General features: G+C 35.3%; 1 protein-coding gene across 4 annotated transcripts in view; it reads right to left on the minus strand.

The window, feature by feature from the left end:
* DMD (dystrophin) overlaps positions 1-26,697 on the minus strand; it is a 1,017,291-nt gene that overhangs the window by 541,382 nt on the left and 449,212 nt on the right. For 3 of the 4 annotated variants that reach the window (XM_034074486.1, XM_034074485.1, XM_034074487.1), the window contains one exon: positions 7,999-8,149. In XM_034074486.1, the coding sequence (XP_033930377.1) occupies positions 7,999-8,149 (151 nt within the window). The remainder of the gene's footprint in view (positions 1-7,998; positions 8,150-26,697) is intronic. The other variant, XM_034074488.1, reaches the window with a different exon arrangement.

A 26,697-nucleotide genomic window follows, 5' to 3' on the forward strand; every position in this document is an offset into this window, starting at 1 on the left:
AAGGTTGTCAGTAAAAAGGCACTCAGTGTAAAACACCTAAGAGCAGAAGACAAAAGATAGCTCATCACAACCTGATGAAAATTGGCTTCCAAAATTAGGATAAGTAAATTTAGCTAAAGAATTTTCTTAGACAGTTTAAGGGCAGATGCTGATTTTTTGCTCTCTGCTTTGCATAAACATTAAGGTTTTCATAATGGAGGTTTTTATAATGCAGTTTGTTTTTTTAAACAGCTCACTTTTTAAAACAACATAACATTAACCTGCATGTTTACTATATGGCTGTTCTTTATGGTTTTTAGTCTAAAATAAGATGGTAATGAAAACTTGTATGACTGATAGAGTTTGCAAAATCTGATGCAATGAAAAGTTTTGAATAAGATTAACAAAGCTATCCGTGAAAATCACCAGAGCAAGACCTATTTGTACTAATTTATGTAACTATACATATATAAAGTTATTTCCTAAGAGCCTTACCTTTCCCTGGTTGTTTTATGTTAACATTTTATAATGGCTAATTACTCACATCTGAAGACCTAGAATGACTCCCAGGCTGACCAGTCATTACATGACACAGTTCAAGTCCCATAAGTTTGTCTTATCTTCACATCTATGCATCAACACCCACAGATTTAATCATGCACCTTAGTGATCTGTGGTGCACTATGAGTGAGTACTTTTGAAAGACTTATGAAAGCAAATCAGCTAAATGTTTCGTTAGGCAAAAGAAGCGATATCCTCCTCCTTCAAAGTAGTCATTAGTTTAGTCACTCATTTCCCAAAGCTTCTAAGACATTGTCAGATCAACTATTCTATTTATATAATTACAAAAGCATTAATAATTTTTCTGAATCTGAAGTGTATTATATGTGTCACTGACTATAAATGTCCAGAGTAGTCCCGAAAGTAAGACATGTTCATTGGCATGAGGAAGTTACATCCTCCATTTCCTTTATCTTTTACCTTTATTTTTTATACACACAAAAAAAAAAATGCTTGTGAAATGTTTATAAACCCCAATCTCTTTCCCAGATCCCCATGTGCTAGTATTCTATAACACTCGAACTGATGAAGATGAAACCCTCAAACAGCAAAGCACTCAGGTACCAGGAAGTTTGAATGATCCATTCCAAGAATACTGTTTTCTCCAAGACAGAGAAAACCCCCATGTTTGTATATTCTTGCCACACATAAAAATAAAGTCACTAGCAGCTAGGTGCACTAACAGTCATTTCAAAAAGTTTCACAATTAAATGTTTGAAAAATGCATCCTATTTAATTATGGAAGATTTAATTTGGTTATCTGAATAAACAACGCCAGCTTTTACAATAAAACTGACATACAAGCTATGAATTGTCACCTAATGCTGCAAGAGTAGGGAGAACCACAGAAGCAACTTTAAATTTATTGTTTCTCAGAGTCTTCAGACATTTTAATGTTCCACTACCAGCAACAACATATTAATTAAAAACTTTTAATAGGATATTTTAAATTAGGAATGAGGAATAATGTAGCACTGTGTGCAGTAGAGAAGAATTAAGTAACTGATATAATTATGAAATAATACTTCTTATAGTTTGACATGACAAGAAAATGTTTTTGCTACAAATGCAGGGTAAACTGTTTTGATATTTCTTCAATCCTGTTAGTAGAAACAACTGTGAAGAAACCTTTAACAGTAAAAGAAAGGTTTTTAGGAATTTTGTATAGCCAAAAATGCGTGACTTAAAATATTGCAGTATTAATATTTTTCTTGGCATACGAAAGAAGCAGTAAATATTTTACTAGGAATTGTGATTATTAACAATTATTTACGCTAAATGAAGTCTTTTCATTGCTATAACACTTCAGTTAAGAAAGGCCCATGAATTTGCTTTTAAGATGACCTTAAATCAGAAAAAGAAGTGTTCTGCTCAGTTAGGGCCCACATGTCTGACACAAAGTTCATGTATATTACTTGAAATACTGCTACTGAAACCTTAGGACAAAACTTGAAATCCATCGGATATTGTAGAGTCTAAGTTTTCTTTCTTAGGGGCAGTAGCATGCTGCACTCAGAGATGTTGGATAAGGTGATAATGAAAAGAAAACTAGCAACCTTCTCTGAATAAATGAGCCAGTCAATATGTAAGTAAGAACTGATGGTATTCACGTAGGCTGACTATCACGCATAGAACATTTTAGTGCTTAGTTCAGAACATTTACCCAAAGTGCTGAGGATGTGTAAATCATAAGGAGAGCCTTAACTAAAAAAAAAAAAAAAAAAAAAAAAAAAGATGTCAGAATCTGTTTTTAACATAATAGCAAGGGATTCTGTATTCTGGCATTAGTAAAATATTAGCTAATAATACATTCCTGTAAAATATATATCCTTTCAGATACTCTCTTGAAATATGAAGGACACTGTCGTACATATCATGATGATTCTTATTAAAGATTCCCCTAAAACAGAGCTAAATTGGTTTCTCATTGATTCCACATTCTATATTTTCTCTCTTGTAGAATCATTAAGCAATCACAAGCATCTCTAACCAGAAAGAATAATTTCCCATATTTCTACTCTTTCATTCACAAAAACACACTAGTCAAGATTGAACCAGGTGGAGCAAAACTGATCCAAATGGAACAAAATTGAACCATTTGCATCCAAATGGAATACAAACTTCAACAAGAATTGGAGATTATTGGTATAATTTTTATCACTTGGTGAAAGGAAATTAATCTAAAAAATATCTAAAATATTCTAGCTACAATTATTATATAATAATATTTTTACAAGTTTTATATTTGGAGGAAAACAGGGTAAACTATCCACCCACTCACCACTGCATTTTCATGGTATGAGAATATATGGCCTCAAGCACTGAAGCACTTTTTTTCTCCCATATCTTCTGATTCCATTTGTGCTTTATTCCAGACAGAACTGTTTAGATTTATGGTTATTAACTCATCTATATCCATATAATCCAATTTATATATAAAAGAGAGAAAATATTAGCATGACCATGACTTTCAGCACTGAAGCCTTGATTCTCTCTATCTTTTTACTTTAAACAACCACAAGACAAAAAATTTGATGTTCCTGACATTATAATGCAGTAGAAGGAATTTCTGGAGAAGGCATGAGTCATTCACAAGCCTTTTGTAGGCTTGGATAAGTATTTTAAAACGTAAATTCTAAACAGTTCAATGCATGAACAATTTAAGAGTGATCTGTAACTTCTAAGCAGTTTCTATATCCACAGTATCTTTAGAAAGCCTAGTATAATTAACAAGGTCACCACACAGTAATTTCAAAATCTCACTGATAATTTAAAGTCCTCTGTGACCTTCTCTTAAAAAGAAACATGATACTCTTGATATTATGCTTACAAATGAAAGTAAATACTTGAGATATTAATATAGTCATAATATTTTTTAATCGATGAAACTATAGAAAATAAAATTTACTGCGAGAGTGGTGAAACACTAGAACAGGTTGCCCAGAGATGTTGTGAATGCCCCTTCCCTGAAAGCATTCAAGGCCAGGTTGTATGGTGCTTTGAGCAGTCTGGTCTAGCAGAAGGTGTTCCTGCCCATCCATGGCAGGGAGGTGGACCTGGATTATCTTTAAGTTCACTTCCAACCTAAACCATTCCACAATTCCACTAAACCTGAAGTCCAGCCCTTGCCTATTTAGTGCGAATTACCCATCACTGAGCAGTCACAATAGATGAACATCATAAACACAAATAAACTGCTTCAAAATTCAAATCAGAACTTAACTATTTTGCTATTAAAATATATGCACCACCTAAAATAATAAAATAATACTAAACATGCAAACCAAAAGTAGATACTAAATATAGACTACTGATCAATTTTTAATAACAGTATAAAAACCAAATATTCTGGATTCTGTATATTTCTAAATAATATTATTTTTAAGTTCTCAGGCAATGATTCAGGAATGGAACTTGATAATCTGGTTCTGAAACAGTTTTTAGCATTTATCTATGTCATACAAACACCCTCACACTTGTGCCCCCTTGCCCAATATTAATTCTTTTTGCTTCTTTTCTAGCATTAATTTCCAGTACAATCTGTACTTTTTTTCTTTGTGTGAAATAGATTGTAGATTGGGACTACAAGGTATACCACAAAAGAAAAATTGAAATAACAAATTTTCGATACATAAATGAAATTATATTCTAATATTCAGCCATGGTAAGATTCAACCATAAAAAATAGCACCTGAGCTATCTTGATGACGGTATGGATGGTATTTCAGTTTGGATAATAGTGTGCTATTTTGAGAACTCATGTTCCAGGAAGAGGAATAGGCACAGGAAATAAGAGGCAGGTTGTCTAGCTATCATATGAAAGCAGATTAGAAACCTACAGCTTTAGTTTTATCAAATGAGATCCAACAGGGAAAATTATTGCAGCCTATAAGAACAGAAGGAGATAAAATCAGGAACTAGATAAAATTGAATTACAACTCAGTCTTAGAACAAAAATAAATAAACTAAATGCAAACGCAGGAAGCTGAAGAAGTTAAAGTTGGCAAGCATTAAGAAGTAAAGAGAAAACCTTGCAGTCAGAATAATGAGAGCAAAAAAAAACTTTAAGTACTTTCAAGACAGAGTTCAATATGTTTCAAAGGGATTATGTGATCTGCTATCTATATATCTATCCTTTTAAACCCTGTCTCTTAGTCACAAGTCAATTACAATTTCTTAAAAACTAAAATGTTATATTTCTTTGCAACACTACAAATTCTGTTCTCAAAATGTCTTAGTGAAAAATTCACAACAAGAACACTTAAGTATTCATGACCTGAAATGAAGCAATTCTATTATTAGGTTCATTCACATTATATGTAATGCATAAATGTTGTTTAATATCATGCCATTGTGAAGCAAAAAGGAACACACTTTCCTTCCCCAAATACACCTAAAATAATGTAATTACCTCTTAACTTATATTAACATAATCACCTAATCGTACTGTTGACTGTTTTATTTTACTTTAACATTTGACTCTATGTATTTACTGAATGCTAATGAACATATTAATCTTCACTTTTCCAAAGTAGTCCTACCTTTTTTCTAAAATGGTTCCTTGCTGAATACAAGACTATTCACTTGCTTGTGAAAGCATTTTCAAACAAATCCTGTTAATTCTGAATATGGTTCACTAAGCAGCATGATCTCATTAATAAAACAAGTTTCTAATATAGTAAATCAAAATGCTCAGCACTTTTAACTCTTTACCTAATGGGAGTTCTAATGATCTTTTCTGTCAGCCTCATAGAAGCCTAATACTGCTCAAACTAGACCCAGAAAAATAAAGAACCAATGAAGAGAATGGGAACAGTACAACTTCAGACTAAACAGTCTTTCACAAATAAATATTAACTAATATTGGGTCTACATTCTTGAGATTAGTTGGAATATTTACACACTATGTGAATTTTCATTAGAAAAGTAGCTTTATCTGTTGTACAGAACTAAACGAAATACTTGAGAGACAAATTCATGTGATCCTGGGATTTTTTAACACAAGGGAAAAGAAGAGATAAAAAGCTTGATGGACTGCAGAAAGAAAAACTTGGTAGAGATACATCCTGCAAACATATGTTCAAAATGTTCTCATGTATTCCATGAGAAAATAACAAATGGATAACAGATGAGGAGGAGGCTAGGTCAAAGGGAAATGTAAAACAGAAGTAGTCTTGTTCCACACTGAAATCTAAGCTTCTGAATAACAAGATATCATCTCAAAGTCTTTCAGTGGGATGTTCAATTCACTATGAACTTCTTTCTCAGTGATGACAAGAAAATAATGTTTCTAATCTGTTTGGATTGTGAAATGTGCTACACACTCAGTGTACTTTTAACATCCATGATACAGCTTACCTTGGTGCTTTGAAAAATTAACATCTTCTCGGAGAGAAGAAGTTTTAGAAAGTTATTAGAAAAACAGATTAAATCGATTTTTCCACAGATCTGCTTTTTTATTTCTAAGTGCTTATTTGAAGCTGCTCAAGGATACTAAGCAGGGCAGAGGCAAAGAGAAGAAGAAAAGGTAAGGCTTTCTGAAACTGTATTGCTATTTGTTACATTCATGCCTTACTTTGGTATTTTATGTTTTTCAAATAAATGCTTAAAACTGGGAGAGAGAGAAAGGGAGATGAAACTTCAGTGGAAAGACACAAATTCTGCTACCTTTTACATACATAATAAAGGACATCTTAAATTCCTTGATGATTGTTCTAGTTTTGAGTGGGATAATTTTCTTCCTAGTAGCTGGTGCAGTACTGTTTTTCAGCTTTAGTCTGAGAACAATGCTTATAACACACCAATTTTTTAACTACTGTTAAGTAGTGCTTACCTTTATCAAGGACTTTTTGGTCTCATGCTCGGCCAGTAAGGAGGGGCATGGGAAGCCAGAAGGAAGCAGAAGCAGGACACCTGACCTAAGTTAGCCGTAGGGGTATTCCATACCACGGCACATCATGCCCAGTATATAAACTCGGGTGAAGTTACCTGGAAGGGACTGGTTGCTGCTCGGGTCAGGCTGCCTATCAGCCAGTGGGTGGTGAGCAATTGTATTGTGCATCACTTGGGTTTATTATTTTTTTTTTTCCTTTTCTCATTTAGTTTTATATTCTCTGTCCTTATTATTAGTAGTAGTAGTAAATTGAACTTTAATAATTAACTGTTCTTACCTCCAACTACAGGTTTTACATTGTACTGATTCTCCTCCTCTTCCTGTTGGGGAAGGAGGAAGGGAGAGGAGGGGAAGGGAGTAAGCAAGTGGCTGCATGGTCCTGAGATACTGGCTGGGCTTAAACCATGACAATAACATCCTATTTTTGTCAGACAGATCTTAATCTTCTTCGCTGTTCAAAGTATTCATAGTCATTTGCAGAAAAATATTTACCTGCTAGTTTAACTGCTTCAGCTTAATGTATTACTTAACAGTTATATCTTTATTTTTACACTTGTACTCCATGGTTTGGCTCCCTTTTTCAGTTCAGCAATTTTATAGTCAATAAATAGCAGCCTGACTCTTAAAAAAATGACTTTAAAAATTAAAACAAGGGACACAATTTATTTTTTTCAACTATAGGCCAAAAAGCAGATTATTCTTGCTTTCAAAACAAAACTGTACCTTTAATATTAGATGGACCTTATTTCTTTCAACCTGAAATCCAGTAATTCAATCCAGCAATTCATATGTACAAATGCCTATTAGTTTAATGGATTTTTTTTTCTTATGCACAAATAGTAATTTATAACATCAATCCAGAGTCTAGTCAAGTCATGTTATTCAGCTGAACCTATCAACTTGCAAAACATCGGTTTAGAATTAATTCTTCATATCCATTACCACTTCAATCATACAAGAAGGAAATGAAATAAACTACCAAGAAACTAGAGATATTATTGCCCTTATGATGCTCAAAAAGCTTGCAAGATGAAAAGCATACAAATTGGAACTGGACATATAGGAACTAAATAGCTATTCTGTCACGCTGCATTTCACAAAATGCATCCTCAAGGCTCTTTGATTAAAACATGAAACAGGCAAAATAAGTGATACTTGCAAGATGCAGTTCATGGAACATCTCTTGTTCTATGTACAGCTTGTACAGCTTGTTCCTTGTACAGCTCAATGGTTAATCACATTTCTTCCACAAGATTTTAAAATTAACTCTGATACTTCTGCTGGTCATAAGTGTCAAATGGAAATTAGCACTTTAAAGAAAGACCAAAGATTTAACCACAGAAGTACCACGATACACCATGTTTCCTTTTTAAAAAATGTTGTTTTTTTTTTAAACAAACTACTGAAAATTTTTAGTTAACAAGGACAACAAAAATATCTGACCAAAATTGCCACTGGACACCTAGAAATCCTCCTTAAATGAACTACAAAACTATGAAGAGTATCCACACCTGCAAATTTCTATTCACTGCAGAAAACCAAGAAATGGGTTAATCAAATCATACCTGGAGAAATTGGCTGGTTTTCATATGACCCACATCTCCAGCCTCTATCTGCGCTCTGGACAGCTTCTCTTCAGTTTCAGACAGCCAATGATTAAAACCTTTCATGTCACAATGAAAAAGTCGCCACTTTTCCAAAGATTTGTCAAACCGTCTGAAATTATAAAAGGAGAAAAAATGACTGTTTAACTGCCTATTGATATTTTACTCACATACCAACTACAGACAAAAAAAAAAGTAAAAATAATTATGTTGGATCTCTCAGTTTACATTTGGTGAGATCTTGATGGGATCATGTACTAGCATTTCTAAATGTTACATCAAATGGAAACACGGTAGTACTTTTGAACATTCTGAAATTATCATTAGGCATATGTGTCACAAATCAGTGTCTTATCGATTTTTTAATCCTTTTCAATATTTCAAATTAATTCCATGGTTAAATTAATTCCACCTTCATTAAGCCATACTAACATCATAGCGACAAAACCCACAGGGCCCAGTGTAACTGGGTATATCTCTTGTACTCAATGTACTTAGATTCTAGCATGAGAAAAACCATCAGTGCTGATAAAAGGCTCCTGATGCTCCTTAGTAATTTGCTGTAGCTATGAACACTGCAAACAATCACTGTTGACTAACATGCTGGCTATGTGTTGTGTCTATTCAATGATTTTTAGACCCCTTTTCAAAGGGAAAATGGTTTAAAATATCTGTGGTATGTCTGACCTACCATACCATAAGAAAAAGGATGAAAAATCAGTAGATAGATTCTTAAAACCTTACTTCCCATCATGAAAGTATGATTAAAGGATTTTATTTTGGTAGAAATATGAACTGTAATATTATATGTAGCAGAGATGCAAAAGATTACTATTTTTTTAAATGGAAATTGCTGCAATGAGAGACTATACCAAAGTATTTTAGTCATATATTACAATTCAGCTCTAGTTTTATTGATAGAAACTTACTTTGTCAGCTTCTCCAATGGATACAAATGTCCATTTATCTTTATTGCAAAGAAAAGGCAGCTCTCTTCAGAAGGAATTCTGCTTGTTTTTTGTAAAAGGACCCTATATATGTTTCATTTCAAGTATTTAATAAACATGCAAAAATAAAAATGCCTGAAATACAAGGATGCTTGACACAAAATTAAAATATTTAAAATTGTAATGTACCATGTATGCAAGCCTACAATCCACTACATAAAAGATTGCATGAGTGCTTCTGTCACTTTGGGAAGATATACTGTGCTCTTGTCCAGAGTGACTGATTGATCTTCTGGTTCAAGATCTGTTTACCTTAGCCACCTTAGCCATTCATTAGTCTTAATGAATTCAGTTATCCTATGTTTTGTGTTGCTGTCAAATGTCATTGCTAATCAGAGATTAGCTAAAATCTTTTGTTAGCAGATCATCATTAAACATGCTACTGTTGTTTAGGTTACTAATCCTCCTTTATGTGATTATAATATGTTTTAGGGTGTACTTAAAGCATAAAAACAAAGATGATCAACTATTTTTCTAGGAAGTAATCTGGTTCTGAAAGGAAAAAAACTATCTGATTATTTGAACGTTAAAGAGTTTAATGCACCAAATAAAATCACATTACTATCAGGGAATACAGATGATCTCTTTCATTGTAACGATGACTTAAATTTTTTTTAGAAGAAAATATAAGCAGACAGACTATAGATCCTTTAAAAGTTGTAGTCACCTATTTTTTTATAATGATTGTGATCATTTATGCTGCTTATCATACTTTATTTTTCAAAACTAGTCAAACGATAATCAAAAGGCACACTATAATATATATATTTTTTTAAACAGCTTGCTCTGAGCTACAAGGAAAAAATATTTTACATTTAAAAAAATCACCTAGGAAATAAAATTTAAAATCCATTTCTTTTGGTCCAGTTTGCTCTCTCATTTTGGACATTACATTAAAACAGCTTTCCTCTTTTTCCTCACAAAATGAAATTACGCTTCTCAGCGTGAGGAAGTTTATCAGCAGCTTAAATGCAAATATTCAGTAGTAACACTGAATTTGCATTCCAGCACTTGCAAATTGAATCTCTCATCACTCTCCACTCTCCACCCCTTTGCTCTAGCTACTAAGAGTTGCAAGGAGGAGAGGAAAGTTGCATTGGAAAGATATGTATACTTAAAACTTACGATTTTAAATACCAGTGTTTATTGCTCATGTCTTAAGAAAATTTGTTGCTTTTGGTATAGTATGTATAAATTAATACTAAGCATTGGTAAAAAAATAAGAAGAGATTTATGGACAGACAAATCCAATAAACTGCAACGTTCTTTCAGCGATTAACTGTACTTAACATTGTAACTTATTGTTACAATGATTAGAGAAGGTACAGTTGTTGCTGCATTGGCAGATGCAGGTCCATCCAATATGGGGGGTAAAAGGGGACATCATTGTGTAGCTTTACGCTCACATTGTGTGTTATGGGATACCCCTCCCAGGTACACCTAAAAGAGAGAGATTCCCCTGCTAAATCTGTATGTTAAATCCTTTTACATACACTACTACTTCAGATACCTTTTTAAAATTAAAAAATAAAAGCCAAAGAGGCTTTTGTTTGTTTGTTTGTTTTATCATTTACAAACCTGTTACCATGTGGCAAGTTCAAAACCCACAAAACTACAAATGCTAAGCAGCTAAGTTGCTGCACAGGAGAAAGTAGATGGTAAAAATTCATAACTGAATTAATAAAAAAGCAATGGTCTGAAGTCTATAACAACTCAGAAAGACTATGTCTGCTGCAGGAATCCTCGAGCACATAGTTCAGTGGTTATGAAAGTGTCATTACAGATCTTGTTCTTTGCATACTTTTGCCTAGGGATCCACCCTTATTTGCTGTCATGGACAAGCAAGCCATTGAGCTAAAAAAACCCAGTATATCCATTTGTTCGTACCTTTATCTTCTTAATTCCTTTCCCTTTGATGGGTGTAAGTGAAAGTAGGTGGTGTGGATAGTAGGTGATTGTCTGATATTTCAGCAGTATTTACTCTTTCATGTGTCCTCTCATATTTTTCTCAGCATATGCTTGATAAGAAAGTACAAGAGGGCAGGCTGAAGCCAAGCATGGGGTTCCATACAAACTCCAGATGAGAACGTATGACTTGTATACATTACAAAGGGTGTAAGCATTGCACATGAGCTCTGACATGTAGTGAGGTAATCTCTAACATGATACAGGCTGACAATTTAAAAACAGATGGTACCCTGGCATAATATTTTTCTATATGCACTGACACACCAGCAGGAAAAGTGTTAATCAATGGCTTGAGGGTATGATTTCATTTTTCTCATTAGCACATAATAGATTTGTTCTATCTCTGGAAACCAAGAAAGTAAAAAGCAACCAAAGACAACTACTGAGGGAGTCTGCACAATTTACATTAAGTCATAAAAATATTGGTACTTTCCTTCCTTCAAAGATTATAATTTTACTAAACCTTTGGACTTGAATAGTTATAAGCAAAATTTAATATTCTTTGGTAGCATCGTACATGATATTGCACAAAGATTTACAGATGACAATTTAGATATGCTGTCAGTGGAGCTCTATACAATGGGACTGAACTTGGTGTTCCGTGTCCCAGAGCTGCAATTTTAAAGAAGCTATGCAGAGGTGGAAGGAAAAAAACCTTTGAATACAGGAAAGTCACAAACATGAGAAGGAGTACAAAAGGTTATTGGTTTGTTGTTGTAAAACAGATATTAATTTTGTATTGTGTTTCAATTAATTCCTTGATATTTTGATAACATTCTTTCATAAACTATGAAACCCACTTCTGTGATACATTCTGCTTTAGCAAAACTTCAGAGTCAGTCAGCAGCATGAAAAAAACCATAAATAGTTATAAACTTTCCTAAAAGCCATTATTTATATCTTGGAAATTACTGCTGTTAGAGATATACAATCTTATTCATCATATTGGAAAAATAGTAAACTTAATTTCTATACTGTTGCTAAATAATGTACTGTAGGATTATGCTAATGTTAACCTACAAATTATGCAATTTTGTCAACTTGATTCAGCACAATTAGCACCTTGTAAAAATACACAAAACATCAAAGTAGTATAAATAATTATGTATTAGTATGTGAAAGCATTAACTTTAATACTTAAGGCCATTCTTACAGATAATAAAGAAAACTTGTTTTTGTCAAGCAACTTCTACAATTAAATTGCTTAAAGAAACAGCTAACCCATTTTCAGACGTTTTGATGTTTTAATTTTATTTCACAGAATTCATGCCTTTTGAGTGATTAAGCTATATTTAATTTACATATCCTCTCTGCATTTGGACCAAAAGTGATGATGCCATTTTAGATGCTGATGCATCTAGATCTTGCTCACAGATTTTGTTCTAGGTCCATTCTGGTTCACAACTTAGCTGTACATATTCTACTATTCATACTCCTGCACCCCACTTTTCATCAACAAACTGCAACCAAAATAGCCATAGGAGTGCCATCTATCATTAGAAGATGTACTTTCTCCCCTCTTCCCAGAAAGTAGGTTCTGCAGCATTATATAGAAATTAAAAACATTTTAAATTGCAATTACATTATAAACATTTTTGTATTGTGAATTGTATTGATTAGGTTATTGTTCTTGTCCCAGTATTCTGCAAATTAATTTCCTATCATAAAGTTACCGATATCATACCATTCAGTATCAATCACTGTACCAAAGACAATGACAATTAAATTGGCTATGAAAAAGCAAGATCATGTCAGTCTTTGTTTGGTTTTAGACATACAAATTCATTTTCATGAAGCATGAAAGATCAATAAGCTTAATAACCATTTACAATTAAAAATTGTACAAAAGCACTATTGGGTTCTAATGGACGCCATGTGTCAATAGTGTAAAAAGAAACTCCCCATACAATTTATAAAAAAGACGTTCTTCTACCACACTAAATAAAATTATTTACTATGCATATAAATGTGAACTTCAAGATTCCACTTTTTTTTCCTTAAGGTTTCCTTCAGCAGAAAGAGATCAAATTATGTGTTTTAAAGACCTTTGCCTAGTCACCTGGATTAAAAACAGGTAACATTTCCCAGAGAAAATAAAGAAGCACTGAAAGAGTAGCATATTACAACTCCGTTATATAAAATAAATTTAATGCAATTGGCAATAAAACTACAAATTTAATAGTTTGCCAAATTGAAACTGTCAAAAGTTACCATAATGAGAAATGCCCAAGTCAAACATTTTACATGAAAATAGAAGTGGCTTGGTTTTACAGAAATTCAAACTAGTGTTTCTGCCTGCATGTAAAGGGTATGTACACATTCCATCCTCATGATAGATGACAACACACACTGTACTTCTAGCCAGGATGCTCCAGCACCTTATTATTACCCACCCTATGGTAACATCCATCTGATAAAATGAAATTCAGATGAAAAAAATCACATTCGCTACGGATTTGCTGTCAGAGCACTGTGGGACCTTCACCTCTACTGCCCTGGATATCCAGGCTCCTTCTCCCACCCCAGAAGGTCTGGCCTGCTTAAGGCTATGTCTGACATGACACAGCAGAGTGACCTGTCTTTGGAGAGCCAGATACATGGAGAGAAATGACTGTGAGAAACCTCACACAGGGTTTCTGCCCAGGGCTTCAGAGCCCTGACCTGGGCTACATTGTCAATATGCCCATGGCACACCATGCTCACTGGCCTACTCAGCACCTCCAGGCATGGTGAGGCCACTGGGATAGGTCTTTGAGCTCCCTGCCAGCAGTATCCTAACACAGCCTCACTGTTGCCCTGTCACTCTCTAACATTCCTTCTGCACAGCTCCAGTGACTTCTACCACCAGAGCTTGAAGCCTTAGACAACCAGTGTGCTACTGTTCAAACAACACACTGAGGAAATATTTCCACTGCTCATCAAAATCCTGTGACCACAGGGTGGCAGCTGGAATGTCGGGGAGCTAACATAGATCACATTTTCCGACAAGGGTTGTTAGCCCATCTACCCTGCCCAGACAGACCAAGCACCCAGTAACTGCTGGAGTGCATTGGACGGGCTCAGGGAGACAGCCTTTTACAGGTGGAATGCTGGAATGGTTTGGGTTGGAAGAGACCTTAAAGATCATTTAGTTCCACCCACCTGTCATGGGCAGGGACATCTTCCACTAGACCAGGTTGCTCAAGGCCCCATCCAGCCTGGCCTGGTTGGTTTCATCAGAACTGAATCTAGCACACTTTTCAGTGTGTGTCAGAGCACAGCAAGGAGGTGATCCTGACTCAAATTAAAATATTTGTGGATGTATTCCAAGTCAACACCAATAAAACCTAGCAGCATGTTCTGGCTCCCAGGATAACAGCTTCTATAACCCCAATGCAGAAACAGGTGCAAGACCCAACATTAAAAAGACCTGACAAATAATAACCAGTTGGATGAAAATTCCTCACAAGTTCCTCAAGTTACCATAATAATTAATAAATTTTAAAATTAATTTTAGTGAATTCTTGGCCTACAGCATAAATATGTGTATGCAATATTGGAGATATAAATTACAGAATGTCTCCTCAGTATTGCCCTGCAATTACTATGAAGTACTTAAATCATATGATTTTCAATGAAAGAATTCCTAGTTCAGCCTGTAATAAAACATGTTTTATCTTCCAAGATTGTCCTGTTCAATTCTTTATTTCCACTGCCTACCTCGTAATCCCCCTACAATGGTGGCTTTAGAACAGGAGTAATAACAGAAAACTGATGATACAACTTAATGCTGGCTGTTGGCTCCCTGAGCCTGAAAGATGTTATTTATCCTGTTTAAGGTGTGACAGATGTGTACAGAAATATATATTCTGGCATAAGAAAATTAGACTTCCCTGTTGCACTGCAAATCATAGTAATAACAGAGTACTTAGCATTATCTTAAAATATTGATGTTTATATTTGCAGTAGGTATTTTTACCTTTTACAGTTTTTCAGTCAGTTAAAAGCCTTTTTAATAAGTGGTTGGGTTTTTTTAAAGTGTATAATAAAATTTTGTTTAAAACACTTTTTCCATTTCATTTTGAAAATTCATTTGAGATGAGAAATTTAGGCCAAGGTAACAGTTACTAGGTCTTATTTCAAGAATAGCATATAGTAAACAGCTTTATTTTTGTGAAACTAAAATGTTGATGAATCTTACCGAAATTATAGAAATGGAAAAGCAAAGAAAATTGTATTAACAGAAAGTATGCATCATATTGCTAACCAGAGAAAATATTTTTGAGTCATATAGAGCCTGTTTAGATAAAATACCTTACAATATCTATTCCATGTTTAACAAAAATATCTTAGGTAATAACCAGGTAGCAAAAGAGGAAAAAAAAGCAAAACAAAAAACAAACACAAACAAGAACATCTACTGTAGACAGAAAGGTTATTTTTCTGTACTATTAAACCTTGGTAAGTGTTTTTAGTGTGTTGGTATTTACAAACTTGTTTTTTACCTTTTCCTACTCTGAATGATGATTTACTGTAATTAAGTAAAGTATTTGCAATATTCAGGATAAAAAGGAAAATACAATGCATTTTGTGGAAAAGCAGATTAATTGTAAAGTTTACCATAATACTAGGAAATGTTACAATCTAATATCTCAAAAACATGAAGTGGGGTCGTTATAAGGGGTTTTATATAGAGTTACGGAATGGTTAGGATGGATAGGAAAGGATCTTAAGATCACCTAATTCCAACACCCCTGCCATGGGCAGCAACACCTCCCACTAGGCCAGGTTGTTCAAATATATATTCTCTATAAATACGTATATGCTAATTATGTATTAATAAAAAAAAATGTTCAGAGTATTATGTATAGTAATCTTGTGAATAACAAAAGACATTAGACACTGTCAATTATAATTTAGCAATCTAGAAGTTCTCCCTTCATAAATAAATAGCAAAAACCATTTTGGCTAATGCATACAATTGTATTACTGATAATATGAATAATTTAGACAATGTACAGCTGGTTAAAAAGGTCATTATCAGGAACTTATTATCTATATTCTAAGTAACATGAAATAAAGAACAGGGTGTTCAGCAACTTGATAACTGAGAGAAACCCAGAAGAATAATTGCTTTCTGTAAAGCTGTAAAATTGTTCCCTGTAAAATTATGGAGTTAAAGACCAAAGACATAAGCAAAGTGCCTACATGTTATTACAAGCCTAATGAAAACTTGCCATTTATTTTCAAGTTAATATAATATAGTCCTAGAGAAATAAGACCTTCTAGTCATAAAACCTGTGCATTCTTTGGTGATCTGGAAATACATTTGCTCATAATCTCATTTCTTCCTTATGTTGCTGATTTGGGGCATTTTGACACTGATATTTTTTTCTGGACTACATAATCGTGTAAATCAAAGTAACAAAGCAGAAAAGGATTTTAACTGCTATACTTTCATATACCTACTATACATTAAAAGTAAAGCCCCTTCCCTTCAGTTTTTCCAGGACTGACTGTGTGCACCTGCTTGGAAAGTGGAGTCTTAATGTGTGTGGAGCATGCAACGCCAGAAAGAATCTCAAACGTGTTTTTGGAGCAGCCTAACAGACCTAAGGATTCTGGCAGCAGACTACTGCTTTTAGGTAATTACTGTTTTACCCTTTTGAGTGGTGATTTAACCAGGGTAGCTTGGATGTCCAAGAATCCCTGTTGAATGGCTACAGTGTCTACATGGACCAAATTTACTGAATACAGGCAGCATAAGTTACAGTGGCCCCTCAACCCTAGGTTTCAGATCTTCTAACTGAAAAACAGGCATGTAGACACACAGTGTCAAATTGAGAGGTAAAAAATAGTTACCCTTATAAGTTCAGCCAACATGAGTATAGGATTTGTAAGATTATAATCTGAGACTTTGTAAGACATTATTTTTTAAAAAATATTGAATTAGGAAATAAATTCAAATGTAGTTACACACACACATTTCCCCCAGCCCCTCCTTTTCATTTGTCTGCTGCAGAAAAAATCAGAAAAATCATCAGACTGTTGAAAGGTGGGACCTGAAGTAGGGATATATGAACAGACACGCAAGCATCATTTTTCCCTGGAAACCCGTATTATTAAGGGTTTGTGGTATCTGTAATCAGAAAAGAGTACTAGAAAAATGCACAAAGTTTGACATCGAATGACCTGGAAATAGGACTTATCCCGCATTACATATCTTCACCATATTTCTTAATATGCACCATATTTCTTATTTCTACACATTTGTGTATACTATTATTTTCCCATATAAATATATATGTGAATACATACACATACACATAATATACTATTTATACTATATTTCTAATATCATCCACCAGATTAGAAAGCTTTGCAGTAATAAGGGATAAGTGGTAAATAACCTCGATGAGGAAAAAAAAGTTGCTGAGACTTTCCCAGAACATGAAGCTGCAAAAATTTCTAACTCAGAAACTGCACAAAAAACTACCTCTGTAGCAACTGGGATTGAGTTCCATCTGATCAAATGAACCTCGATATGTCTCAGAAAGCAATCTGATTATATTAATCTTCCTATACAACCAATGTAGAGAACAGATAATAAATATCTAAATTAAGATACAGACAGTATAGATATAGTATAGGTATATTGACACTGCAGGGCATGTGCATTCACCAATCCACTTCATACTGAAAACACTGTCAATCTTAGCAATACCCAAAGCAAACATTTACATTTCTTCATGTTCTCTGAATGTGCTCTAGGAAGGACTAAGTGAATTCTATACATCCAGTATTTTATCTAACCCAATACTTTTTTGGTCAAAAGGAGTCCAAAGCCATATGAAAGCAGGGAGATGTTAACTTTAATATGTTCAGCAAAAACAACAAGAATTTGATAAATAGTGATAAGTTTTTCCTTCAAATGCTTGACCACATGTGTACTGTCACCTCATACATGACTTAAGTAAGACCACTCTCAAAACTGACAACTCCAGAGTGCTTGGGGGTTTACAGTTTTCAACCTCCCACTTATGATAACATCATTCAGATTACCTAGCGTCCTAACAACTCTTGATTAATAGATTCCTAAGAAGTGACTCTGACACTCAATGTACTAATTTCAGAAATATGATGCCTTTCAGCGCAGATGAAGATACTCCACCACTATGCTTGCTTGTACACCACAATTTAGGAGTATCATAACATGTTGCCTTTGGAAATGAAAGCGGAAGGCATGATGTGACCTGAAAATTCCATATGCTGATGCAAAATTAGGAGACTGAAGACCATTTTCCCACAGAACAGCTGAGCACATTCCAGACAAGGGAAGAGGTGTCTGTACCTGGTTGGTTGCTGAAGATAAACAGGCAGCAGAAAAATCAGCTTCTTACCTCTGAATAGAAATGATGACGGAGAGTGGAATTTGTTTTTATACATTTAGACCATGCTTGGCCTGTCTGAAGTCATGCTAGGGTGTAAAAAACGGTGGGGTCAGCAATACAAGTATATGCTACCACTTGATCCAACTTAGTTAGGGAAGTTTATCATGATTGGAAAACCAATACCAGTTCTGGAGGTAGTTCTCAGAAGCATAAACTGTGTCTGTCCAGTACAGATATAGTAAGGAATCCCATTCACATCATACTTCAATCCAACCATCATTAATCTCAAGGAATAAAATCACAGAATCACAGAATCCCAAGGATTGGAAGGGACCTCGAAAGATCATCTAGTCCAACCCCCCTGCAAGAGCAGGGTAACCTAGAGTACATCACACAGGAACTTGTCCAGGCGGGCCTTGAATATCTCCAACGTAGGAGACTCCACAACCCCCTTGGGCAACCTGTTCCAGTGCTCTGTCACTCTCACAGAAAAGAAGTTCTTCCTGATGTTAACGTGGAACCTCCTATGCTCCAGTTTACACCCATTGCCCCTTGTCCTACCACTGGATATCACTGAAAAAAGCCTAGCTCCATCATCCTGACACCCACCCTTTACATATTTGTAAACACTGATGAGGTCACCCCTCATTCTCCTCTTCTCCAAGCTAAAGAGACCCAGCTCCCTCAGCCTCTCCTCATAAGGGAGGTGTTCCACTCCCTTAATCATCTTTGTGGCTCTGCACTGGACTCTTTCAAGCAATTCCCTGTCCTTCTTGAACTGAGGTGTGAAACTAGCTAGTTATCTCCATTTATGCAGGTTATTAAGAAAAAGTGTTGCTGAGGTGATGCTAGAGGTTAGCTCTGTACAATGAAAGATGGTCAGGTGCTGCTGCAAAGGCCTTCTTTCTGGAAAATGGAGAGTCTGCATTGCACATCCTATTCTTCAATCACCATGGGGGAAAAAGCAGAATATCACTGAAGCAGACCCTAAGGTTATGCAGATTAAGACTGTAAGAGACTATGTTTTAGAACACAGAAGCTAAGCAGAAATCTATTCTTTTGGGAACACAGCAGCACAGTAAGAATCAATAGAAGCTGAACAGACATAGCCTGTTTATCAGAGAAAGGAAGATCACATGTTATGAGCCTCTGATCTCTCTTAGAGTCCATATGTCAGTCCCACTGGACAGTGAGAATTAGACACAAAAAATCAGATCTGAAATGGAAATTAAAAATAATTTAAAATTGACTGGTTCAGTTTAACAACATTTATTCACTTACAGTAAAGAAAGGAATTGGTAGAATATATGTATATTTAGATTAGCAGTGTTTAAATTAGGCATAACAATATTATATGTTTGTTTATAGGTTCATTTAAAGTTTGCATTCAGATATTAGACCTCTATTAAATACTGTAATGAATATGTTTCATTTTCCTCTGATTTGAGTAAGATAACTTTTATGTTTTTGTACAACATGCAATTATGAACTAAAGAACTATAGTGAAATTCTAGGCATAAGAAGTTATGAAGAGGAAAAGATGAGATTTCAAAGAAGTTGCAACTAATTTCTAGTTATTAAGTGTCTCAGCTGAAGATATTTTTAGTTAATACTTGTCAATTGAATTGTCAGATATATTAGAACAAGCTTGATAAGGACGTCTGTACTTTGCCACTGCTACTGTGTTCTATTTAATAAAGCTTACTTTACTTATTTGTAAATAAACTAACCAAAGAAAATTGGTGCATGAAGCTATATAGATAATTTGTAGTTCATATTTCATTGTGTAGTTTTCATAATGCATATTTTGATGTTTCAGAAAGACCCACTTCAGTAAGAAAATTCACATCTATAAATCTTTTCAAGTTTGCGTCATAGGAGAAAGCTTCAGGTTAGCACTAAGAGTTGTGCAGGAGATGCCCATCTTTTAAACATGCAAACATGGTCATGTTAGTTGTCACATACTGAGGTTGGAGGTGTGTCTACAGCAATAAGAGTATTAGAGTCTTTATCGCCCCTCTGTGGCATACAGACACATTAATCAGGTACTATGAGAGATTAAGCCCAGGAACATTTTTGGCCTATTTCTTTCTGCAGCTGCAGCCCCTGCGGGTTATAGCTTTTGTGTCATAAAAAACCCTGAGAACTCTTTCTAGGAAAATTGTTCAGAATCCACTTCAAGTATTTTAAAGTATGGATCACAGGTTTATGTTGAATTTAACATGGATCTTTTAGTTGGCTCATGAAATCAAGGAATTTGGAACTTTTGGGAATAATTCTTCCAAGAAAGTCTGCAAATTTCCTCAATCCACAATTTTTGGATAGTTTGGACTGTGGCAACATTCACTGTTTCATAAAATTTACAAAAAAAAAATCTAAGCAGGAAAGAATATTGAGGAAGGCTGTGAGCAACACATAGGGGAAGAAGTGGTAACAGTTCTGCTGGAATAGTATAAATTTCTCTATTTCAATACTGATCCTCTGTGTAGAAGGAAATATATCTTCTATGATTATGCAATTAACAACTCACAGGAAAAAGATGAGATGCTCTTAAGAGCAAAAAGTACAACTAAAAAGTGTGGATTTACAATTGGACTAAAGAGATTTTAATTCCTCTGCATTTACTAATCATTGCAGCTGGCAGGTCAGAGATTTCTAGTCAAGCAACACCTTTTCTCTCCAGCTCTTCAGACCAGCTTTCCATTTAGATGAGTTTAGAGAGAAATGGCAGTCTAGGCAGCAGCCAGAAAGAAATGACAAGGTCTCCAGGACAGACAACCAATGCCACATTCCAATCCCGTTCATGGGACATGAGCTGCCCATGGCTGCAAGAGTTACTGTTTCCAACACTGCTTGAACAAATAACCAGCAATTTTAAAATATCATTATGTATACTTAGTGTTTGCAGAACTGCAGTTCTGTGGTACAAATTTGGGAGTAGAAAACAGTACTAAGATAAACTTTCACAAAAAGACCTTGAGATCTCCCCTGTTTTGTCTGCAGCGCTGAAGAAAGTATTGAAAATCCCTACTCGCTTGACAGAGTAACAAGCTAACTGCAGTGGAAGCTGCTGCAACTGGTTCTTCACAGGTAGTTTATTCCCCTTCCTTCTGTAACTAGGAAACACAAAGCTATAGTCCCCCGAGGATAAAGTAGTGACAGCAAAGAAGCTCTTTAAGCTACAGCAACTTCCCCTTTCAAGGAAGGGGGAGGGCTGTACAGTTCCATTTACAAGATGACAGTCAGCTTCATTTTTCAAAAAAAGAAAACCCTTAAAGCAGTTTAAAAAAGGCTCCCAGTCTCCTATCAATTCCTGGGGATCAATACAGCATTCTCCCATTCAAATGATCTCTCCCAAATCACTATGGGAAAAGCCACACTAAGTTATTTAACCAGGGAAGAACAACTCTTTCTGATGAAAGCTGTGGCAAGCTATATTTTTAGTTCTCTGCCCCTGATTATTTCTGGTTCAGTTCCAGGTAAATCTAGTGATTGCCATAGACACATTCCAGCATCAGCAAAGAACCATACTGATCCTAATGGGGCTTCTGCAGTAAAGCATATGTACAGAAGAGACTAAAAGTACAGTGAAAGTGGTACATAACTGTAGCAGAAAGAAACAGCTGACTATGCATATCATGCTATGTAAACAGAGATAAAAATACTGCAGTCACCCCAAGATCTGCCTTCTATTTCTTCAAGAAATCTTACTTTCATTGCTCCTTTAACATAGGTCAAATAAGTAGATTGAGATTTCAAGAAAATGGTGTTTAAAATTCAAAAGTTGTGGCTATACCTAATTAAAAAAGTAGAGCAGGTGCTTAGCTTGCTTGAAATCAAGCAGGAGGAAAAAAAAAAGTGTTGCTTATTTATAGAAATATACATACAAAAGAAAGGGTAGGAGTCAAAAGGTAGAAGGAATCCTACTGAATCCTACTGCTTTCTGTGCTAACCAGGAAAAGGCTCAATAAAACAAGCTGTATAAGAATAAAACAATCTTTCTTATTTTTGGACATTACACCTGGGGAAAAGCTTTCACATAGCAGCAAAGTCTACTTACCTATGCTTTACTTCCCTTACATAGCAAACATCTCAAGGTTCCACTTCAGGGGGTTTTACTAGATGGAATTACATCCTTGTATTACAAGGTTCTGTAATTAATTTATTCTACTTACTATAAATATGTCTCAGTAGAAAACTGGATGACAGAAGGAGTTGCATATTAGTAGAAATCACACACAACACACCATTTGTATTACTTACACTATCAAGAACATTAAAACAAGAATTCCTAAAATCATATTTAATCCTAATTGTTAGATCCTTCATTGTCAAAAGTGAAATCTTCTTAATATATCTATGTAACTTCAAATATTTTTTGTCTTTTTATTTTTCCTAATAGCAATTATTTCAACAGTCATCTCCACAGAATAGTTTAGCTGTGAATGTGCAACATACTTATGTACATTTGTATGTATATATATATAAAAGCTTAATTTCAACTTCTCAGTTTTTTTTTGATAAATACTGATGACTTCAGTGCATAATTTACATTTCGAAACATACTACAAGTACAAATATGCTGACTAGAGAAAATACTTCAATTCAAGGACAATCACACCACTGTAGTCAAGATTTCATGTGCTTTTTACCATGAACTGGCAAAACCGGTAATAATACAGTAGAGCCCATGACTAAAATTCAGGCTTCCAGTTCCAATGTGTTTGTCACTCTGGATTAGTAACCTGCATTTCTTGACTCATGTGGTACTTACATAAAACCTAACTGCAAAAGATGTGTGCAGATGGAGTGAAAGATTTAATCTGTTTACTATCACTGTCAAGGCTGAAGTGGCTGAGTGCTGCCCAAGGTGGACTTACACTGCACAGCCTTCCACCTTTTCTAGTCACACAGAAATAGCCCATCTGCCGTAGTTCCACTATTTGTCAGGCAATTGGCTAGATCAGAAGTTATATAACTAGGTAACAGATGAAGATTTGGGAAAGTGGTAAAAATTAAACCAAATCCAGTAAAGCTTTCCAAATCCACTTGTCTAGTGATGGTCTTCATAGCTTTAATGCTTTAGGTGCAATCAGGTTTTGTTCTTCTGCCTTAATCACCAGGCAAAGGGAGAAGCAGCATAAACACGCACAGGCTTCTTCTCTCAAACACTCACAAAAAAATAATAAAATGAAGTTCCCAAGGTGACAGCTGAGCTAGAACAACTGAAACAAGCAGAATGCCCTGTCACTGAAGATATCACAGTGGCCCTGAATAGCCTCACTTGGACCCACATACCCTGCCCATGGGTACAGGAGCCCAATTCCAGCTTAAGTCTGTGCCTGAGCACAGGACCCTGGACCTATGTTGTAGGTTGCCTTTTGGAAGGACCTCTGTTTTCCACTCTGGTTGTTGGCCTTATTTCTTGGATGAACTCTGGACCCATATTATACTATTGCTTCCAGTCCTATCTGTGACCTCATCTCTTTTGCCTCCTGAATAAGCCCCCTGGGTGGACCCTGGTCCTGGTTTATCACTTTTTTTGCCTCAGCTGGAATCATACATGGACCCTGTTACTTGCACCCACTCAGGTCAGATACTGTGGAACTGTGCCCCAGTAAGGGCACTGCAGGTACTGAGGTCACTCTTGGCTCCTCACTTATCCTCTCTTGTGGAAGAGTCTTACTCCTCCTGCTACCTGGAACAGAGCTCCTAAACTACAGTATTATTGCATGAATACTGACCAACTGTGCAGTGCAAAAAGTTTCATGACTATACTCTAGTTTAGCATGGCTGTTGCAATCAGGATTTGATGACTGGAAAAAGGGAAATAATACATCCATTTTCAAGAAGGGAAAAGTGGAAGACCCAGGGAACTACAGACAAGGCAGTCTCACCTCTCTGCCTGGCAGGATCATGGAGCAGATTCTCCTGGAAACCATGCTAGGGCACATGAAATACAATCAGGGACTGTAATAATAGGGCAAGGAGTAAGGAGTAATGGGTTAAAATTGAAACAGGGGAAGTTCAGGTTAGATACCAGGAAGATGTACTTTACTGTGAGGGCAGCGAGGTGCTGTAACAGGTTGCCGAAAGAAAAGGTGAATACTCCATTCTTGGCAGTGTTTAAGGGCAGGTTGGACAAAGACTTGAGCAGTGTCTATTGTGAGGTGTCCTTGCCCATAGAACTAGATGATCTTAAGGTCCTTTCCAACCCTAATCATTCTATGATTTTCTGTTAATATAAACCTAAATCTATGAAGCTAGTTAAATCACACAAAAATAAGAACAGGACTCCCATGGCCTGTAGTTGTAAAATCCACTAACCACGTGTGTTTCACAGAAAAATATGGCATTTGTCAACACCATTGTAAGTCTTTAAACCTAAAAGGATGTCATTAACACCTGTGGCACTAACGATTTAACAAATAAGAAACAAGAGGCCAATAGATTTATTTTGTAGAGGATGAAGAGGTCCTCAGTATCCAGGGTAAGCTGAGATAGGTCACTCTGCTCCTTTTTTGGCTTCTGAATTCAGGAGTTTGAAAACTGTCAGTAGATCTTTGTTCTTATCTACCTGTTAGAGGAATATAAAGTTGCACCTTGTCTTACACTCTTTAAGCAAATGTAGGAATAGGCTAAGAAATCATCAGCCTGAAGGTCCTAGTTAGCTCACTAGATGTTTAGATAAATTTGTATACCTAGTCTCCTTTAGAAATATTGCTGACAGCAGCAGAAAGAATACTTTTGGACAGTTTTAGAAATAAGAAATGTCCAAAATAACTACACATTAATGCCAGTGGTGCATTGTTCACTCATCCTTCTCATTACTTAGGACCAAAGCACAGTATAACAAAGCTATCCCATTAGTAATTCCTGTTCTTTCTCTGTAAACAGAAAGGGAATATGGAGTACCTTACCAGCTTGTCATTCTTCAAAATTGCTAAACAAAGAAACTGCTGTCATTTAGCCTAACTGGCAAGGAACCCTGATTGCATCTCAGGATTTACATATGTGATAATACTGAAAGAACAATATTAAAAAAAGAAAATAAAAAGGAGGAACAGAATGAGCTTAGCTGCCTGGTTGTCTTGTGCAAGCTGATATTGTTGTTTTGAAGTTAGACATATAAGAGAGAGAAAAATTAGAAAATTAGTTAAAATTGTAAAAAAATAAAAATCAACAACAAAAAAAACCCATGAAACTTCTCTAAATTTTTCTCTATGTGTTCACACTTTAATGACTAGACAATTCAAAGTTAAGGTAGAGAATATTATTGCATGGACTTTGATCAAAGTTGCAAGTTTATATGATATAAAAATCTTGGCTAAAGGTAGGTCCTAGAAAGTTCCTAGGTGTTTCTTTCATTTTTTTCCAATATGGCCTTCTCCCGCTCTATTCATGAACATAACATTCAGGATTGCAGAAGCATGCACACTTCAGAAGTTAACCATTACAAAAAAATGTGTACCTCCTCTCTCTCTAGCAGAACCTTGGAGAGAGTGGAGAAGCTAAACATAACACAATCACCAGTTGTGCTAGTACAAAAGGCAAACTGAATCAAGAATGCCATTTTTAGCTTCAGTCTCACTTGTCTGTCTTCCATTTCAGCCCACCGAGAGATCAGAGGATCAGAGGCAGTTCACTAAGTTGTCCCAAGTGACTATAAAATTTGATATATATATTTCTGCTCTGACTTAGCATGTCATACAATGCTCAGATGCTGGCAAGAATATTCTACATTACTGTTTCAACTTTTCTAGCATCTATGTTCAATGTTATCTAGTCCACCTTTCTATGTTATTGTGCCAGTCTCTGCTTTAGCTGCTTTGGAGGAGGAGGACTCAATTAAGGGTTAACAGCAACCCGTTACTGAGATAACTTGAATTGCTGAAGAAAAAGGATATGGTGACTGTGATTAGTTGCTACCTGTCTTTCGCCAGACTAGATACTACATCTTTGTCAGATTCTTGTCTGCAGTGAATATCATGGACTTTATTTCAAAACCTAAGTATCTGTAATTTCTGTTGATTTCTACTACAGCAGTAGATGTCAACTCTGAAAAAGACACCTAATAAAAAGGGTGAATCCAGATAGGAACTGGACACTCAAGCTAACTGATATGTCTCTTCCTATAAATGTTTTCATATATGATTGTACACTATTGCTCCACAGACCATAAGCTGAAATAAAAGCTTGTTGCAAAATGATTACTATCTCTTTCAAAAATCATGAGTTCTAATCTTGTTTCCTACTGGTTTTATAGTAGTGAAAACCCACTGAAAGCAGTGGAGTTGCTTCTGAGTTACAGTGTC

This window comes from Melopsittacus undulatus, chromosome 2 (genome assembly GCF_012275295.1).
Source record: "Melopsittacus undulatus isolate bMelUnd1 chromosome 2, bMelUnd1.mat.Z, whole genome shotgun sequence".
Lineage (NCBI taxonomy): Eukaryota > Metazoa > Chordata > Aves > Psittaciformes > Psittaculidae > Melopsittacus > Melopsittacus undulatus.